Source organism: Protopterus annectens, chromosome 3.part0 (genome assembly GCF_019279795.1).
Source record: "Protopterus annectens isolate FY-2018-M chromosome 3.part0, PAN1.0, whole genome shotgun sequence".
NCBI classification, from domain to species: Eukaryota; Metazoa; Chordata; order Ceratodontiformes; family Protopteridae; genus Protopterus; species Protopterus annectens.
The window spans coordinates 450,274,147-450,295,795 of record NC_056731.1 but is presented as its reverse complement, the minus strand read 5'-3'; the positions used below and the strand labels follow the sequence as shown (position 1 = coordinate 450,295,795).

The 21,649-nt window shown below is 37.5% G+C and overlaps 1 protein-coding gene and 1 long non-coding RNA gene across 2 annotated transcripts in view; one reads left to right on the top strand and one right to left on the bottom strand.

The window, feature by feature from the left end:
* Nucleotides 1–19,736, bottom strand: part of CHMP5 (charged multivesicular body protein 5) — a 319,359-nt gene extending 299,623 nt beyond the window's left edge. The window contains exon 1 of the mRNA XM_044064874.1: nt 19,613–19,736. Within this exon, the coding sequence (XP_043920809.1) occupies nt 19,613–19,681 (69 nt within the window). The 5' untranslated portion in view covers nt 19,682–19,736. The remainder of the gene's footprint in view (nt 1–19,612) is intronic.
* A 90-nt stretch (nt 19,737–19,826) lies between these two features.
* Nucleotides 19,827–21,649, top strand: part of LOC122796420 — a 110,856-nt gene continuing 109,033 nt past the window's right edge. Inside the window, exon 1 of the long non-coding RNA XR_006363971.1 lies at nt 19,827–19,948. This is a non-coding gene — a long non-coding RNA (uncharacterized LOC122796420). The remainder of the gene's footprint in view (nt 19,949–21,649) is intronic.

Below are 21,649 nucleotides of genomic sequence, written 5' to 3'. Positions count from 1 at the left end.
GACAGTGAAAGGTGTTTTATAGGTTTTAATGCTGCTTTAACTTCCCAGTGTTGTTCTGTGGTAGATGGCACTGACTGCTGTTACTGATCTAAACACAACACTAGAGTTTAACAGCACTAAACTTTAAGGACATTTCTTACATCAGAAAGGCACTTAAAGCTGCCTTTCTGCCCCATGCGAGTATAAATCACAGTGCTCTATGTGCTACAAAAGATTACTCTTTGATGATCTTCATTTAAAAAAAAATCACCAAGGACAAAACACTGCTGAAAGTAAATCTAAATGCTGTGCGATAATCAAATGAAGAAAGAGAAAAAATGTCCCCAACAGCTATACATTTTTTTTTACTGCCAGCGAAAGTAAGGGGAAAATGTGACCATTAATTTACCCAACTTGCATGCCAAAAGCGCTTATCACACAGCCTTACTTCAAGAGTTTAACTGTAAATGCTCATATTAAAGTTTTATTTGTATTCAGCACTTTGTACATTTGTACGCATCCATGGTGGCTTAGCTTTGTACTAAGTTGGACTTTGTGTTCTACTCAAGTTTAATTCTCTGCCTTATACCCAACAAAGCCAGTATATATTCTGACTTCTGTCCACCCCTGAACAGGATAAAGTGGGTACTAGAACATAAATGAATGAAGGAACCACTGCTGTGTAATGTTACAGTAGAAATACAGTTTTACCAACCTATAGGGTTTTACCAACCTGTAACTTACTTAAAACCCAGAAATGGATTTCCATTTAACAAAAGCGAGTCACAATAAGTAAAATGATAAAGCACAGAGGTGGTTACTGTATAACATGATGGTACAGGGGAAGTGATCACACGTATGAATTTATACAGTAGCTCTAGGTCACATTGTTTAAAATTTGCTTATTAAATGTTCCTAATTGCTGGAACACCACTGAATATTTTTGAATAAAGCTATAATTTGCAGAAGGCATTGTTATTCTCCTGTTACAAGTCTTTATTTAATTCTATATCATTTGTTAAGAGGGCTGATCCCACTAGACTGATTTATTTATTTTATTGAACTTTTACTTACCAGGAAAATCCACCCTGAGCATGAAACCCTTTTTCAGTGGAGGCATGTGAAGAAAAGCTCCACAAAGTAATAGCATGTAGTATATGACACATAAAAACAACACTGAAGTAATGAGATAAACAATGCAAATTAAAATAAGTGGAACATTTATGAAAAGCACGTTTACTTAAGTGAAAAATTAAACTTAAAAAGAAAAAGGATAAAAATTGGTATTGTGTGAAGTGAGATGAAATAATAAAGGGAGTAAGGAGTTGACTTTAAGAAAAAAGAAATGGAGGAAAAAGAAAGAGAAGGAAAAGTGGATAAAAAAGAAAGAAAGGGAAAAAAGGGCATTTTATTTAGGTTCCCTTACAATGACTTTTTCAAAGGTATTATTTACTTAATGAGCGTTACCTGGAAATACACCCATTTTCATTGGTCGACTTGGGTTAAGAGGTCAAACAGAAGTTTATTTAGCTAACTGAAGGTTTCTGCATTATGAACTCTTAAGAAGTCACTAAACATTTAACCAGGAACTGGAAAGCAAACATGCACTAAAAGACTACTGTGAAAAACTACCAGGTCGACAAACTAAGAATTTATTAAACACGCATCCCCATACAAATAAAATAGGTTGTTTAGTGCTTTCATCCTAAACCAAGGACTTCCTCAGAACAACCAGCCACAAACGTACAATTTACATCTTCTCATAACATTCTAACGTCATCGTACTTGAAGCCAAAATAAATTCTTAAATATCCAGTACATATAAAAAGAATATAAAAGCCAAACTTTAAATCAATAAATAAATAAGTAATGTTCAATCAAGCACATAAATAAAATATTGTCCCTATGTTTAAATCCATTCTAAAAATCTTTGTTTACTAATTAAACCTTTAAAAATCCTTTATACTGTATAACATTTAATCCTTAAAATGCTGCCCAGGGGCACAGTCCCATTCAACCCTGGAGAGTTATATACATTCAGACTAATCTGCCACCGTAACTCATTTAATTCTAATAAATCATTTTAAGGCCCTCCTCTAGGATTCATAACAATTTTATCTAATCCTAAAAATAAAAATTGTGTCCAGCTGTTTGTTCTATGCATTTCTGAAGAGCATTGTTCCTATTTTTCCTTACAATATTGTGTGTATGCTCATATATGTTCCTTGAACTTCCATTTATTTTTCTTTTATACAAAGCAGGACAGTCCTAGCACTGTGTTAAGTAAATAACTCCCACTGTGTTACAATTGCAAAAAGGACAGTCCTAGCACCGTGTTAAGTAAATAACTTCCGATGTGTTACAATTGCAAAAAAAAAAAAAAAAAATATTTAAACCCAACAATAAAATAAAGTCATTCAGATTTCAGGCTAGAGACTGCCTTCTCTATCAAGGATTGATATTTGGGTATAGGCAAACAGAAAGGGATATGGGAATCTTAATTAAAAGACCAACACGGGTAGAGTTTTTAGTTGAATCTAGAAAAGAATCTGCTAATAAAGGTATAATTAGTAGGGCATATAAAATATTGCTTGATAACTGTAGGAATCAGAGGAGTTTAGAAAAGACTGGATAAGCAATTTGCTACGAAATAATAGGAGGATGTATGTATGTATGGCTCCCAACTGTGCAACAAAGTCTGGAAGATTTTAGACGTTTGCTTGGAAGTGTTTGCATAGGTATTTTTAAACCCCAAGCAAACTCCACAAAGAATTTTTCCTCTGGTAGATTGCAAATGCTGGGTGTGTGAAGGGAAGAAAGAGGAAACTGAGAACATATTTTTGGGAGTGTAATGAGTTGGCAGGCTTTTAAAAATTTCCTGCAGACTACTCAATCTCAGAAATACTGATTGAGCAAATTGGTGTAAATAAGGAAATTATTTTTTTTGTTTTGTTGGGGTAAAGGATTTGAATTGCCTAGATGGAGTAAGGCCTTGGTATGTTTAATTGAGGCTGCAGGTTGCCAAAAAAGCAGTTACTAGAAAATGAAATCTAAAGCTAAAGCAATCGTATTTGAAGAAGTAGTGAATATAATAACAGTGGTAAAAGCATTGGAAGTGGGATCTTTAGAAAAGGGTAGGAGCAAATTACATAAAATGGGAACTATGGGAACAATGCATGCAGAATAACGTTTTGGAGGTGGGATAAGGTTCAAGGGAAAGCAAGAATGGAGTGAGGTATGTGATGCTGGATTGTGATGACTGTGCAGAAGATTGTGTGTGTTGTATAATGTTTGTAACTGAAAATTTGTCAGTATGGCTTGTTTTCATAAATGTATGACTATGTCATAAGTGATAACTCAATAAAAATGATTAAAATGTGCCAAATGTAGTTAAAATAATGTATAGAATCACAAAAAGTAACTTAGTAAATGCACTGTTTTCTAATATTAAATTTACATAAAAAATAAAAGTAAATGGTGTTAAATAATTGTTGGATGAGATTGTTTTTATGCGATATGAATTGACTGTTTTTTCCCCTTAAAAATAAATAAATGTAAAAGGCAGTCCTTTATAAGTATAAAGGAGAAAATGCACTTATAGGGGGTGCTGTAGACAGAAAGTCAAAACAAAGGAACCATTTCTTAATACACTTTTTATTTCCAAGAATTTTTGAAAAGAAGTTAATGGAGATGGAAACATTTACAGTTGCTCATAAAATTGGCTGAATCTGCTGTTTAGAACAGACAAAAAATCAAAGTGAAAGTCAGTATTACTTGTTCTTTTAAATTATTAAGCATGGCTATGGTTATTAGAACATCTCTGTGCAACACTGATCAGGTGTTGATGTGTAGGGCCCGATGAATAAATGCAATTAATGCTCTGGTAACATGGTGGTTTCTGCTAGGGCCCGATGAATAAATGTAATTAATGCTCTGGTAACATGGTGGTTTCTGCTAGGTCAGGTCATCTACATTTGACCAGAAAGTCCATTTTGTATAATCATTATGGTGGTTGTCTGTGCACAGGAGGGCCAACCGTGACGGCTGCTCTGTAGCAAAACTGCCTTACTATACACTGATCATTGCAAACACAGATTCAGGATTGAAAAAAAAATTCTGAACTGCTAGTAAGCCTACAGAGATGAGAGAATCTTGAACAGATCTGTGTTTTTTCACAGTCTTGGCAGTATTGCTTAAGCAGTGTAGTGGATAACTAGAAGGAGGTGACTGGAAGTTGTTATATCATTGAACCATGGGCCTGCTGCTATGCATGCCTGTCTTGACCCCAACCAATTTCAACCTTTGGAACACTTTTTCAGGGTTTGTTTGCACCACCGGTTTGCAATGATTTCTTTACTTACAGTTGTCCCCTGAATTAAACTGCCTGCTTACATTCTGAACTTTGTAGAGATTTGATGAAAGATGTAGTCATGTAAATCCTTCACTGATATGCTCCTTTGTTGCAAAGGTAGTTGTGATTTGTGTAGAATAAAGTATTTCAGAGGCACCATTTCGCTGGATTACAAGCAGTCATTTTCCAACTAACAAAATATGCAAGGCAGAAACAAGTCTGCATTTGGAGCCTTTATGTATTGATATTTTTACATGTGTCGTTATACATATTTTGTGAATTTGACATATGCAAGGGTAATACTGTACATACTAAAAATGGGAGGTAAAGATGCAAGCATGCTTTAATTTTAGGAAGTAAATACAATAGATTGCCACAGAGTACAGTAGACTGGACAGCCACTAAGGAGACTTAAATATTAAGGTTAAGGAATGTTCTTAGCAGAAGTACTGCTTACCTTAGGAATGTGTATAAATTACAAATTATTACAGACCAATCTGGACAAGAGGCATGGTGAGGGGGGAGGGATAAAACCATGACTGCAACACAAACATCCTGGGTTCAACTGGGGGCATTGGTGCTGGAGAGGCTGGGCAGAGGAGCATGGGAGTGATCACCCAACACCAGCTCACGGATCCATCCTGAAGGGAGGGTTGCAGCTCTGCTCGCTACGTTGGTGATACCCATAGCAATCAGCCTTACAAACCTTTACTGCACAGTAGCGAGTTGCTTAATTAGGAGTTTGGGTATGTGCAGTAGGGTGCGTGTACCTCCTGAGAGTAGCTAACTTTGAGAACACAACTGCTGACTGACCTAATCTCGTTACCAAACTGTCACCTTCACTGGGGAATGAGTTGCAGGACAGGCTGTTGCTGCCATGGAGGAATGAATGGGTCATTTGAGGGCTTTAAAGGAAGCCACTGGATTCGCCCTACAGACTGCCAACATATATTATTGTAGATAACTGTAACCATCAGTTTGCAAGATATTTCACTGAAGAGAATATGCAAGATTTTGCATTTATCATTTTTCCCCCTGTCAGAATACATACTTATCTCCAGGGTCTGGACCCTCCTTAACAATGTTGCTGTTTCCTGGTGGAGTTTGTAGTTTTATTTTTGACACCATACCTAGCGTGTGTGTGTGTGTGTGTACAGTTGTGTTTGTGTTTTAGGTCTGTGTGTGCACGTGTGTATATATGTGCATGCTCATGTTTTTTGTGACCGTGTCTGTGTGCCCACATGCGATTTTGTTTGATGTGTGTGTCTGTTTGTACATATATAATTGCTTTTCCTCAATGGCTGTTGCTCTTTTCGTGAAAGAAAAATCTATTGTGTGGTGAGCCTTATTTTGAGGATTTTGTTTAAACTTTTAAATTCATACACTACATTTGTTTTTTTGTTTTTTTTATGTCCTACATGGACAGACTCAAAACTCTATCACAATACTCCATATCCTACATGCTGCTAAGAGGTGACCTGCGTTTAGCATGCAAAGCATCCTGGGACCCAATATTGATGGATTTACTGCACATCAGCAATTCAAATGGCATCAGAAATATACTCCAAGTCTAGTGCTCTAGATATCTTGTAGAAGACATTACTGTTGTGGAATAGACTCCCCATCCATGTAAAACAAAGCTCATCCATGTAGATATTCAAGAGTAACTTGGAATTATGGAAGGGGGAAAAAATGCACTAGGACTGCCCCCTTGTGCTATTAATGGACAGAGGCAGCTCTTAAATGTTATATCTCATGCATGGGTCCTCTTGAATTCTCTCTGGTATGATACCAGTTATTCGCATTAGTGCTAACATATAATTAATCAACCATTAAATGGGTAAAGCCAATCTTGCACCAAATGAGACAGATTATTTCAAGCACCAAAAGGGAGATTGGCTAGGCTTAAAATAGCACACAAGGGCAGCTAGTCTAGTACTTGCCTATAAATCCACAACTAAAGACAGATGGGTGACAGCATTTGCATCCAGGAATTACAAAAAGCCCTTCCTTTCAATCTCAGTTTTCCAATACCCTTCTCTGCTGGATGCGCCATTCTGTGAAAAGAAAGTGTAAGCCTCATAAGCAAAAAAAAGCCATCCGAGGAGTCCCACTTGACTGAAGAGAGAATATGGATATTACTTCAGATTCTTTATAGTGAGCCCCCCCACAAAAAAATACAAAGGACCATGGACCCATTTTGTTCTTGAGCAGCTTTAATGTATTCATCCAGACGGAAAACTTCCAAATGGTTTGTGTGCACTTGGTCAGTCTTAGCCTAGCAGAAAAAGACTAGATGTGCTCTCTGAACCTCCAGGATGCCTTCCCTCCACATCAAGATCAGGAGAGAGTCCAGGATCTGGAGAGTCCAGGATCTGTGCTTCAGCCATTAACAGTTCCAGACTTTACCATTTTGTCTCATCTCAGCCATTACCACGCTTGCCAAATGCATGCCTGTGTATGTCTGTGAGGGGATTCATTTATCTGCTTGTTTTATTCTTTGCAAATAATTTTCAATGTGGCCAAGTCCCAGCTACAACCTACTCAGGTGCTCACATGTATAGGCTGCAGTATGGACAATGTTATGCAGAGCAAGGCCGCCTAAGGATAGAATACTGTTTCTATTCTTCATCTCTGTCATCTCAGTAATGGGTGTCGTGGAAGTGACCATTCCTATGTTTTCTCATGGGAGATGTCCCACAAGAGGCATCTCCCATGAGGAAATGCGAGATTCCACACAAGGAACTTGGTAACAGTCATCAAGGACATATCTACCTTTCAGCAAGATAGGCATTTCAGTAGGCAAACTAATCAGGATGTCTGAATATAATCAGAACTCCTCATCTTCATCATCAACCCCCTTTTTCTCATTTTCGACATGGAGTTGAGATGTTGTGCCACTGGTCAGTTCACCCTATTCAAGGCCACTCTCTTCTTCGACAGTTATGCATCACTTTTGCAGGTCTTCTATTACACACGCCATTCACCTCTGAGTGCCCTCGTTTCCACTTGCCTTTTCCAGTCTCTCTCAGATCTTCTTCACTGGATTGTCTTCTGCTTTTCCGCACGTGCCCTAACCACTGTAATCTGGTCTCGAGCTTTTCTGCAACTGGAGCTACTGTGGCATCTGCTCTTATGCCCGCATTCCTTCATCTGACCCACAGTGTGCATCCTACCACCCATCTCGGGCACTTCATTTCCATCACCTCTAGCTATGTCAACTGCTCTGCCTTTACTGCCAAAGTTTTTGTACCACACAGTACTGGTCACACCACTGTTTGGTACACCTTACTTTTAAGCTTCTTTGGCATTCTTCTGTCATACACTACTCCTGACACTCTGTGTCAGCTGGCTGCCTTCTGATTCTGGCTTTGACCTCCTCATTCAGACTTCCCTTCTCCTCAACTACTCCACCCAGACACTTGAAGTTGTTAACCTGTTCCACTATTTTCCCTTCTATTTCAATTATTGTCTTCTTCTCATTTCCCCCATTTACTGCCATTACAACTGTCTTTATCTGTACTCAGATTCATCCCATGTGCCTTCAGTTTTGCATTCCATTCCCCTACCCTCTGCTCAAGTTCTTGCTCAGAGTCTGCCTATAATGCCACATTGTTTGCATACAACAACTTTGTTGATCTATCCACTATGACCCGTTTGCTAATGTAGTCCATCACTAGTATGAACAGCAGTGGGCTCAGCTGAACCCTGATGCACATCCACTCCCAATGGGAATCTCTCTATAAGACCAAACACTGTTTACACTTGGGTCATTGGGTGTTTGCATTAGTTCTACCAGTGTCTTGAGTCTTTAAACCACTGCAGGACTGCCCAATTCAGCTTTCTTGAGACCTTATATGCTTCTCCAAGTCTAGGAATGCTCAGCTGGACAAATTCCACAGCTTCTTCTCAAGTATCTGTCTCACTGCAAACATTGGGTTGGCTGTGCTGCATCATGATCTGAATTTGAACTGCAATACAATCTGAACATAATCAGAACTATTTCCTCACATCAACATACTGGAGGTTAGAGCACATCTGTTTGACCATGCAACCATTCCAGGACTCCTTCACAATGGGGATTCTTATTATACAGAAAAAACACATGGCAGTTGGTGGTACATCAACAAACATGGGGCAACTAATCGTACCCTCTGTGATGGGAGGTTGCAAGACTGTGGGAATGGACAGCCTTAAATTGTTTTTTGTTGCTATCCACACCTCTGGGGAGTTTCTTCCTTCCTGCCTGCTGCTAGCCCACTGTACTCAATCAATTTTTTGGTAGCAAGGAAGATTTTCTGAAAATGGGAGAACTCATGGTGATTTGTTTGCTTTAATACCTGTATCAAGTGCAGGAACTTCTATCTTACTCCACTGCTTGGAAAACCCCTTGACTGACACTGTTGTATGTAACTGCCATCCAAACTCCTCTTTACTTTTGGTTCACCTCCTATGATATGAAGATTCAGCCAGAATTCAAAACTCCAGAAAGTATTAGTCATCCTCCTCTGTCCTTATTGGCTGTGGCATATATGGTTAAGTCTTCTATGTTATCTTTTGAAGAAGCTGTTCTTGAGTACCTCAAGAATATTTCTGACCCATCCTTTGGGACAGGGCTGACTTAAGACATTTATTCCCTGTGGCTTACTGTTTGGCTTCTCCACTTCAAACTGTTGTTTTTAATCTCCTTAATTTTCTAGCACATTGACCAGTATCCTCTCTTCATCCCAAAAGCTCAACTTGAAAAATACTTAAAGGGACAAATAGACTTATCTGTGTGACTTAACTCCCGGGGCTTGGATACCTTTACAGACGCTCTCTCTCTGCTGTTCTGGACTACTTTTTGCTGATATATTTGAAACAAGTCCAAGTTATTTTTCAATTAAAGTGTATTTGACTGTCATCTCTTACTTTTGGCATTGAGTAAACACTTTAAAAAAAATTGCCTCTGATTCCTCATATAACCTCCTAATCAACCTTATAATTTTATCAGGGAATACAGACACTTCCATTCCCCTACTCATAAAATTGCAGGATTACTCTCTGGAATGCTTTCTGCATAAAGGCCAACCAACAATGGTGGTATTTTCTGACATTCTGCTTCCCTCGGGATCATCATTGTTCTGTTAATTTTGTCAAATGCTTGCCTCCCCTCCATTCCCCTACTCATAAAATTGCAGATTACTCTCTGGAATGCCTTCTGCATAAAGGCCGACCAACAATGGTGGTATTTTCTGACATTCTGCTTCCCTCAGGATCATCATTGTTCTGTTAATTTTGTCAAATGCTTGCCTCCCCTCCACAAAACCACACTGGTCCACATCTATCAATTTCTGCATCACCTTTGCCATTCTTTTAACCATTACAGACAAACACACTTTAAAATCATGGATTAGAATTATTTGTATTAGTAAAGATGCAATCCTAGCAGCAGAGTCGATTATGACAAAACTGTGTTAGAAGGGCAAGGTACTAAGACGGCAGAGTGTTTGTAGAAATTAATTATTCACTGTACACCAGGCAAAAGAGGAGCAAATTTATTACAGCAATCGGGGAATGTAGAGAGGCAGATGTGAAATTCAACTTGCTCTATCCAGCTTTCAAACAGAAGGGGACTCTGCTTGTTCACTTCTCCCAATAGTAAAGCTCATTTACAAAATATGCGAGAGAAACATTTTACAATAAATTTCCAAAGGAAAATGTTTGCGAGAGAGAGAAAAAAAAAACACATGTGTTAACTAAAAAAGGGCAGGAGGACATTGGAAATAAACCAGAGACTAGATATAGGAGATGAAGATCAAGGAAGAAAACTAGCAGCTGGGAAATTAATGAATAAATGTAGGATTACAAAGCATCAATTACATTTGTGAAATATGGTGGAACAAGAAAACATGGAAAGATTGGACTTTTTTGACTTGTTAAACTTGTAGGCGATGCCAAAGCATATGCCCTATTTCATGTCATTAATATTTGTAAGAACATTAAGGAGAGGGAAGAGGAAGCAGGCAACTGTAACTAAAACAGTTCTTGTTTTAATAGAATTTTTATAAAACATGACATACTCCCATTTTATAAAGTTAAGCCTTTTCATTTATTTGTGTGTGCAATAGGGATAGTTCACATCCAGTAACTTTCAGATCACACTCCAATGATGACTAAAATAAAAATGCTGGGTAATGAAATAAAAAATGAGAGAGTGGTGCTTCCCCGCCTATCTGTTAAACACAGAGGAATTTAAGGAATGGGTAGTGAAAATTATTCAAAAGTTACTATGGAAAATAGAACTTTCTTTAGAAGCTATAGTTAAGGAGTTGGACAAAATGAAAATGTTTAAAAATGGTAGAAATAGTAGTAACGGGCTACTCATAAGGGAAGAGGATTATGCTGGCATGTATTTATATTCCACCTAAAACCAGTACAATGGAGCTTAAGAAACTTATGGGATAAATAATCAGCTTTCAGCAGGGAATATTACTTATAGGTGGGGACTTGAATTTGATTTGCAACAGTGAAGGGAAAATATAACAAAAGAAGGTAGATTTTCGAAGAAAACATTTAGTATGGAAGATAAGAATTCAGTAGCAGGAGTTCAGATAGAATTTATATATTATCCCCCCAAATGTGCAAAAACCTGAGCTAGGCTAGACAGAGATTACATTTCACAGGAGCATATTCATTTAATTGAAAGTTTTGATACGCATCAAATAACTGAAACAAAAATGCAGGGTAATGAAATAAAAATGAGACACTGGTGCTTCCCCACCCATCTGTTACACTAGGAAGAATTGAAGGAATGGGTAGTGGAAATTAGTCAAGAGATATTGGGGAAACTAGAACTTTCTTCAAAGAAACAGCTAGGAAGTGGGATAAAATGAAATGAAGTTTATTTACTTTTTTTTTAAATTTCTACCATTTTTAAAGGGAGATACGGTTAAGAAGTAACAAGATTTTTTTGGAGGCACTGACAAAGATTCAAATACTGCAGAATAAGAGGAATCTCACAGGACAAGAAGAGGTGCAACTGTTTTTGATAATTCCAGAGCACAAAATGTTTTAACACAACAACTCAGGCAACAGAAAGTAGAAAGTGCTGTTGCAAAGCTTAGGGAGCCTATAGAAAGGAAAATAACTACAGATTCTATAGAGGTATTAGAAACATTTCATAAATTTTATGAAAATTTGTATAAAACAGATAAATGTGGAAATCAAGAAAACACACAAATGGAAATATTTATGAAAGAATAAAATCAGTCAAGTTTAGAGGTAGATGAGGCTCAATTATTAACAGAGTATGAGAAGAAGAGATAAAAATGGTGATATACAACCAATCTACAGGAAAGACTCCGTGAATAGATGGTATTCCTTTTGAAGTTTGTAAGCTAGGAGGGAAGAAAGTGATAAAGATCTGGAAAGTTTTGTTTAACAGTATTTTAAGAGTAGGAAAAGCACTAACATCCTGGAAGAAGGCTATGGTGGCTGTAATACCTAAAAATGGTAAAGATCCATAGGATCCAGCTTCATATAGACACATTTCGATTCTAAACCATTATTATAAAGTGTTTACTAAAAGAATGGCAAAGGAGATGCCAAAACTGATAGATATGGATAAATGAGGTTTTGTGGCAGGAAGGCAAACATTTGACAATACTAACAGAATGATGATGATCCAAAGAGAATCAGAATGTAAGAAAATATCACTGGTGTTGGTGGATCTTGATGCAATATACGTGGGACCCAAGGCAAAAATTAAAGTGTGGGGGTCCTCTCTGATAACTTTTGTTTGAGCAGAGAAACCAGACACGTGTATTCTCTCCCCTTTGTTATCTACATTATATTTAAAACCACTGTCAAAGAAAATAAAGGATTCAGAAATTCAAAGATATAATTTGCTATGGCAAATCAAGAAAACTCTGCTTTATTTGCAACTGATATTACTTTGTAACTGATAAAATCAGAAAAGCATATTTCAGTGTTGTGGAACATTCTGAGGCAGTTTCAAGTTTTTTCGGGATACAAAATTAATGAAGATAAAACAAAGGCAACAGCTGTAAGCTATGTATCTGCATGCAAATTGGTTCAGCAGTACCCATATTTATGTGGACATGATAAAATAAGTACTTAGGAATGCAGTTAAAAAGGATTCTGTTTTTGGCATCTAAGGATATGTGGGAAGAGACTAAACAAAAGATATACAAAAACTGAAAAACTGGAAGCTCTTTTTTATGGATAGTGAGATATAAGGAATGAAAATGTTTTTAGTCCCTTAAGTTTTATACACAGGTGAGGCAAATTTTTATCACCTAAAGGAGAAATTGTGGATAGCAATTAATAGAGAGTTGAAGGACTTTATCTTGGAGGACAAGAGGGCAGGAGTCAAGTGTGATAAGTTGATCCATCCAAGAGAAAAAGGCAGTTTAGGATTACCCGACTTGAAGGGGTATTTCAGAGCTACATAGTCAAGGCTGCTATACATAGCACAAGCAGAAAGCTATAATTCAAAGTGAAACGGGATGATGATGAAACAGGGGAAGCTCAAGGAAAGAATGGGATGTTGGATGCAGATCCTTAGAGAGAGTAACAATAACAATAGCCATACAGTATTGTAAGACCTAAGCCAACATGGGAATGAAGAAAGAACATACCACGAATATGGGATGACTGCAATTAAGGGACAGGCAAGAGGGAGCAGGACTTGACAGGAGAAAACTGGCGAAATAACCAGGTACTGGGAACAAATAATTAAGACAGGAAAAGGTAACAGAATGAGAACAGGCCAAAAGTTAAGTTGGACTGCAGACTAGAGATTGCCTTCCTTATCAATGATTATCAGAGTATAGGAAAAGTGAAAGAACAGGGAGATCCTACATGAAAGGCCAGCAACTGTAGAGTTTTTAATAGAATTTATAACAGAGGTTGCTGTCAAAAAAAGGATAATTAGTAGGGCATATAAAATACTGCATGACACTGACGGGAATCAATCAGAGGAGGTCAGAAAGAATTGGGAAGAGAAATTAGATAAACAATTAACAAAGAAACAATGGGAGGATACATGTATGGCTCCCAAATATGCAACAAAATCTAGAGGATTTAGGATCTTTGCTCATAAGTGTTTGCATAAGTATTTTTATATCCCAGACTCCAAAGAAATCTTCCTCGGGTAGATTGCAAATGTTGGAGGTGTGAAATTCCCTGCAGACTACTCAGTCAGAAATACTGGGTGAGCAAACTGGTGTAATTAAGGAAATGACTTTTTGAGCTGTGATAGAGAATTGGAATTTCCTAGACATAGTAAGGCCTTGCTAAGTTTAATTCTGGTGGCTGTTAAAAAAGCAGATACTAAAAAATAGAAATCAAAAACTACTAATAGTGAATACAGTAACAGGGTTAAAAGAATTGAAAGTGGGATCTTTAGAAAAGGGTAGGAGCAAATTACAAAGAAAAAGTGGAATGATATGTGATGTATAATGTTGCAACTGAAAACATGTCAGTATTGTTTGCTCATGTTATACGTGATAATTCAATAAAGATGTTTCTTGTTTTTAAACAAATACATAAACTATGTATCACATACCTGTTATTTTATCATGCCCTGTGGCCTACATTAAGGATAAATAGCAGTATAACCAATAGCTTGCAGTCATTGTTCAATAAAGCTAAAATGTCTCCAGTCTGCCAATCACCTTTCCATAATTATATATGACAATATCATCAATGAAATAACCATCAACTTTTCTATGCCCTGTCTTGTATATGCCATTAAAGTCCCAAAAAGTAATACTTTCTCTGGTCAGTACACAGCTATAAAATGTAAATAGGAACTTTATTAATAACAAATAACGGTACTTGCGTATTATCGCAGCCAGATTTGTAACGCTGTCTGACTCCTAATGTTTTCTTGAAAGGAGTGAATGTTTGAGTAAGGTGGTGTCTGTTGACTCCTACTGATAGGTTTTGCCAGTTAAACATGAGCAGGAAGAAGAAACGGAAGCCGGACTTTGGCAGGCAACTGCAAGAGGGACAATTTCTTCATGCATGCATTTCTTTTTTAAAGGACAGCGCGTAGAACCATGTGCTCTATTACACTGACCACAGATTCAGGGCGACTGTGATCCACTATGTGTTTTAGACAAGTCAAGCTCCTTCTTAAGGCTTTTTGTGAAAGTGTACAAAATGTACGGTACTAGTATCTTTGACATCAGCTTAACACCAATGTGGCTTTTCCGTTTTTCTGTTTGACGGACCAAGCAGCTCAGTCTTCAGATTATTAGCTTCCAGTCTGCAGTCCTGCTTTACGCTGCTGTAAAGCACTCTGAATGGTAGGTTAACATCAGTCTTACACACCGCTATCCCGTCGAGGAGGATTTCAGTGTTGTTTTCTGTTTCAGAGTGAAAGTGATGAGATGCTGTGGAAAACTGAAGTTAACTTACCATTCAGATTTGTCGTTTACAACAGCAGAAAGCAGGAGTGCAGACTTGAGACTAATATCTAAAAGACTGAGCTGCTCACTGAATTCACCGCTTTAAGTCTTTAAAGCATGCTACTCGCAAAGTCTAAAATTTTAACCCTTAATCATCTTACAAACCCACCACCAATATCCTAGAAGACTTTTTAACAGTTCACCTTTCCTGAATACTCTTATTTGTTGTAGTTTTAGTAAAAGAGAAGAAAGTATACCATGTCGCAAAATCTGGTTGCGATAATACGCAAGTACCCAAATAATTTTTTGCTTTAACCTTCTGCTATCCAACCAATGCTCTTTTGGATGTTACAGTCTTATACCACCCAATTTACCTGTATTTGCTTTACCACTACTTTTATGGTCCCTTATTCTTGACAGGTTTAAACCTTCAGTTATTATTATCCCTTTACAGTCTTATACCACCCAATTTACCTGTATTTGCTTTACCACTACTTTTATGGTCCCTTATTCTTGACAGGTTTAAACCTTCAGTTATTATTATCCCTTTACTATACTATGCCCCATACACTCCTCCCACTGTCTTTTAATACTCCTCTACATCCCCTTCTTCTCTGTTATGGTTACATCTACACGTCTGCTCCTCACTTCAGCTGCAAAGAATGCTATTTTTACCAACATAGCCTTTACATTATTTTCTCATCTTAATGGTTTTCTTTAAACTTCTCCCTCATATTTTTCTATTACCAATAAAATATGCTAATCCACAAGGACACTCCTTCCTTGTACCTCCTTGTCTGGGACGTCTACAAACTCAAAACTTGCAAAGATGTTTTCCAAATTCTTTTAACCTTCAGCAACCATTTCCTTCCTTATACTTAGGCCTCAAATAAAAGATGATCAGATGGTCTGTATACTTCAACAAAACTGGTTATTTGAGAATGCATACTATATTATAGCCAATAATTCATACCAGATGCATGCTTTCCTATCTTACATGTATTATGCCATAAATTTTAATCTTCTACACCTGCACCTCTTTAGTGACCTGTAGAAAATTAGTCTCCAAATTTCCAGCACTTCCACTGTCCATTTTACAACAACCCAGAACGGCCCTCATCCAAAAATCAGAAAAGGAGGAAAAGCATTTAAAATTATTTTGCTGCTTACTAATCTTCTGTTTAAAAGAGTCTTTGAAGAAAACAGCAGTTAATTATCCCGACAGCCATGTAATTGATCTGTAAGTTAAGCATTAATGAATCCTCTTACACCAAGATGTGGACTGGAAGGTGTTAAAAACATATGAAAAGAATTTTCAACTCTCAGACTTTATCATTACTGATAAAATCTAATTTTACCAGTAACCATAGCAATCTGGTGCTTATTATTTTATTAGTTATGCACTGAACCTATACGTTCTTATCTTGTGTGTCAGACAGCATCTTGAAGCTGGAACAGCTAGAAGAGAAAAAAGGTGAAGGTTGGGCTAGGAAAGAAAGGGTAGCAAGATTAGAAGGTAACTGAGTAAAGTAGGGGTAAGGGTAAAAGAAGGAATGGATAGCAAACAAAGGATAGAGTAAATGCGAGAACATTTTGAGGAAATCTATAAGAAGCATCTTCAATAAGTAGAACTTCAAATATGGGAGAGAAACACTGATCACTACAGTTTCTAAACTGCTTTTCATGGACAACAGTCAATTACCATAGGGGTGTTAACTGGCTTGCTCAATTAAGCACTTATTTTTTAATGTAAAGTTCACTTGGTTTTATTTATGTATTTGTTTGTTTAGGTTTTGCTCCCATAGTCTGTCTCCATCAGTCCACCTCTCAGTTAATTAGTCCATTTGTTCCCCATAAAAGTCAGGAAGAGATGACAGAAAGGGACCATAATTTAGGCAGCCATTAGGGGTAGTTAGGCTTTTGTTTTTCTGGAGCCCTCACCCCAAAACAAATGCCCAGTAACAACCCATGGGTTTGGTGTGCAGTGGATGACAGCAATGATGTGTCACTTGTTTCTGTGACCGATGTAACTCACCAAGACAGCCCTGCCCTCTTGAAGACAGTAATCCTGTTAGGTCTACAGTCTACATGGGAACATGCACCCTGGATATGCACTCCCTCCCCCAAAGAAGCAAGCTTGCCAAGCAGCGTCACTCCTCTCCTTCTTCATACCAGCTGCTGCAGACATGAGTCAGTAACTAAACACCAGATACCTTTTTAGTCATGGAATTATCCCTATAAAGCAATGCAGCCAACTAATACTTTTTTTCATATTAAGTAGAGATGTTCTTGGATGTAATGCTATATGTACATATCTGTACACATTTTGGAAGGAAGTAATGTTGAGTGATATATTAATTTAGAATGGAAAATATTTTCCATCCACCTGCTTTCTCCCCAAAATTAAGGAATATCCTGGAAATTTATGATCTGCAAAAATTTATATTTTAATAAAAAACACGTTTTAACATTTCTCTGACCACTACAAAATTTGGGGTTCTGAAGATGCACAATAGAATAATGGAAAATAAAAGTTTTAACTCAGGCAATTAAATGAAACAGTATTTCACAATGGTTGAGGGTGTGGACCATGGATCACACACAAAGCTAAAAATAAAGACAAAGGCCAAAATCAAGAACACATTCTATTTGTATTACTCATTTACAAAGCTGTTAGAATAAGAATGCCTGATCTAACATGTAATATCTAAACAATAAAAGCTGTCCACATGTGAATTAGCAGTTCTAGTTATGACAGATGCATTTACGTATCTCGAATGGAATAAAATGTTAGAATAAGAATGCTTGTATTAGCATGCAATTTCTAAAGAATAAAAGAGCTCCACCTGTAAATTGCTAGTGCTATTTGGTGACATCTATGTTTAAGCACCTCAGTGCTTTCCCCTTGTTTACTTATTTTATTTATTTAAATTTGTTGACTGGGAGTGTCCGACTGAACGTGGGTCCATTTTCAGCGGAGGCCTGGGGAGAAAAGCTCCACAGTTAAAATAAACAGACAGTAGTTACATTGGATTACATAGCGATTAACAATTTAACATAGAAATTACTTACAACATATTTACAGATGAAGAACATAGTACATCAGTAGACAACTAGAATCTTTATCTGTGAAGTACATAACAGGCATTAACAAATGTAATAATGAGAAGTTCCTGCTGTATAATAAGTACTACGCTTAGGAGCATCTGAGCTTGCTATCATCAAGGTAGTTAGTGGAGTGGAAAGATAGGTAGTAGTTGGATGGGGTGGATGATATTAGAGTGGGAGTTGCAAGGGCAACTGTGTTAACAATACAAGCCGTAGCGGAGCACATAACACCCCAAATTCCAATAACTTTACTGGAAATCAAGACCAACAGTAGTACTCGCTTTTCTTTCCTACTAGGTTACCTTGAAGATAGAAAGAAAACAAAAATGAAAATAATACTGGCATTCTAGGTCGTATTAATGTCTCTGCAGTACTCTTTAACAGTTACAACTAGTTTTTATTTTTAATTTTGTTCATACCAAATACGGTCTGCATTTACATTTAATAGCTACACTCAAAATTACTGCTAACTTTGACAATTTCTAGACAGTGCATGAATTTTTCTTCCAGTGGCACTCACTGGTTTGAGTTATTTGTCATATTTTAAAGACAATGCAATTAAAAATGTCTTACTGTAGCACAAAACGGTGATTAAATTAAATTTTCATCACAAAAGAAACCTCTTGAATCCCTCATGACAGTCTACGTCTACTTGTAATGGAAAAAAAAAAAAAAAGATTAGCATTATGACCACATTGTCCTACCACCCTATCTGGCTAATTTGAAAGCTTCCCCAATACTCCTAATCTCTAAATATACCATTTCTGCAAATGCAGAAACTGACGAGAGAAATACACATTTCTCTTCCCTCTGATTTGGTGCTACAGAGACTCTACACTTACAGATCAATGATGTGGGAGTAGTATCCCCTTATCAGGGCAAATTCACATTAGTTTATCGAAATAGCCTAACAGGCGCATGACAGCCCTCAGTAAACCGTGAGTAGTACACCAAACTCTGTAGGTCGACCATTTCTGTCACTGGTATTGTGTCATCACTCTAAAGTGCAAAGTAACACAGATGTAAGTTTCTAAAGGCTTACAAGATTTATGGATTTACTGACCAAAAACCTTAAAATGTAATAGGCTAGATGATGCAAGAGCTAGAAAACAAATCTCTAAAGAAACTATTGTGACATTTCATGCAAAACCAACATGGCATACTGCAAGGATGCTGAAAAGGGCAGAAATGCCTCTGAAGGGACGAAACAGATAAATAATGCCTTTGTTATATGTGACAATGTATGGATTATTTTGCAGGGATGAAAACATATTATGGGAAAGGGAAATGTTGGTTACCTTTAAAAGTAACTTTTCACTTGCAGGCATGCTTAAAATTATATCATGCAAAAAAAAAAAAGAATAAGAAGAAAGCCAATCACAAAGAAAGGAAGGCTACTGAGGAACTACATTGTAACTGACAAGGAAGTTTTAATTAAACTTGTATCCCCAACCTTCTACTAGACAAATAAATAAACTTATAAGAGACAGACTATGGTGCTGCATGACGTCACTCAAAACAGGAAGAGCCTATAAACTGAGATAGTTTGGGCATCAGACTAACACATCTAAACAAAATCAAAACTAGACTTGACAACCCTCATACCCCTCCTAATGACGACTGTTAATGAGAAACTGCCACCAAAAATACACCACAATCTATTTTAAATATGTTACACATCTCTGGCAAAACGAGACACCTTTTCTTCCTACTCTCTCTCGGTAGTCTAAATCACAACCACAACATTGATACTCACATTCCCGATGCAGTCTGTCAGATTCGGTGGTGGTCCTTTGGGCTTAGCTTTCCCGAAAAGTCGATTCATTGTTTCCAAAAAGAGCACTAAAAAAACAAAAACAAAATACTAAAACGCAACCACTCAGCTGACGTTACTTTGTGTTAATAGTCACAAGGTAACCCGGAAATGTCTGCGCACTACAGTATCAACCGGAAATTGCAGATCAATTATGAACGGCGTGTAAAGGGCGGATCTTTGGTTTGGTTTCATTAATGTTGGACAAATAGGGCTACAGAGCGTGCGGAAATATGGTTAATGGGGAACCACACCCCGAAACCGATCAACTTTCTTGCGGTACTTATCATATTTCATACCTCTCAACTGTCCCTGATTAAGATTTTCAGGTATTTCCCTGATTTTGACTCAAATTTTATCTCTGTCCGTCTCATAGCTCTCAACCTTCCATGTCCAAAATGAGGAACACTAGCCCTCATAATGTGGAACAAATGGGCAAAATGTGGAACACATACTAATGGCTTACTAACAATTTCAACTAGGAAGGTCATAGGATGGTTAGAATATGCCGGTTTTACTTATAAAGAAGATGAATTAATGAGATTGATTTCTATTTACAATGGATTTCTCTTAAAAAATTCTTAACACCGAATGTGTGACAGAGTCTTTCAATGTGGAACTTTGAGGAACTTCGAGAAACATGAACTTTTTAAGACCCCAAATGAGGTACGTTCCTCGTAATGAGGTACACTTGAGAGGTATGGTTAATCCCTCCTAAGACTGGTGACTTTTGGGGAAAAAAAGTGAAGAATTACTGCTAATAAATAATGGCGATAATTAGAATTATAAACTTCTTTTACTTTATAAAATGGATATTAATTCACATTTTCTTATTCTGTCAATGTCTCTAACAGTAATAATATTTTACAAGTGTCCCTGATTTTGTTGAGATTTGTCTCTGATTGGTTCAGAGCTATAGTAATGCATATTTCTCAACTGAATCAGGAGCAAACCTCAAAAGAATTGAGACAAATCAATAAATAATCAGGAACACTTTTTAAACTGTTGTTGCCATTAACTTAATTTAAGGGGGTAGCCACAGTGATGTATCGGTTAGCATTGTAGTCTCAGAGCAAGAGGTTCTCCAGTTCGATTCCTGGCTTCTGTGCGGGGTCTGTATGTTTTCCCTCTGGTCACATGGGTTTTCTCCAGGTGTTCTGGAGCACATGCAGTAGGTGGATTGGACACTGTAAATTGCCCGTAGGTGCGAGTGAGTGGTACGAATTAAATACTGCAGCAAGGCTAGCCGCCCAGCGGTGTAAACCTTGGCTCGAGATGATTGTCACTGCTGAAGTGACACCCATGTGCAAAATGGGAAAAGGGGTTGAGGATGGATTGAATGCTGTTAGCTTAAGATGCTGACTTACTGGGAAAACTACTCATGTACCAACTCCTTCACTCAACATTTTCTGGAATTCATAAATTCCAGTGCCCTGGATCAACTTATCCACACCCCCACCAGGGGCAACAGTATTCTAGACCTAGTCATTATCAACATGAGTGACTGGTGTTCCACACCTGAAGTCAACTCCTCGTTGGTCAGATCCGACCATAAGCTAATCACCCTAGATATCCGCATCCCGCCCCCACCCACCATTAAGGAAACCACGGTAAAAAAATTCTCCAAAGCCAACTTCATGCTTCTTAAGACAGAAGTGGTGAACTTCATGACACCCATGCAGATGGACAGTACAGTTACGACTACTGAATCCTACACAAATGCACTCTATCAGCACTTACACGAGTGCATGGATCGTGCTATCCCAAACAGAACCAAGACGCTATCCTTCAAAAAAAGGAAGCCAATCTGGTGGTCCCCTGCCATAAACAAACTCTACAACAGAAGGAAGAAACTGTTGCAAAAGAGAGTAAAATCCCATGAGTGGAGGAGCTCCCTGATCAGCCTCAGTAAGAAGCTTTGATCCCGTATAAGATCCTCCAAAGCTAGCTACGAAAGCAAAATCGCCACTGATCCTAACT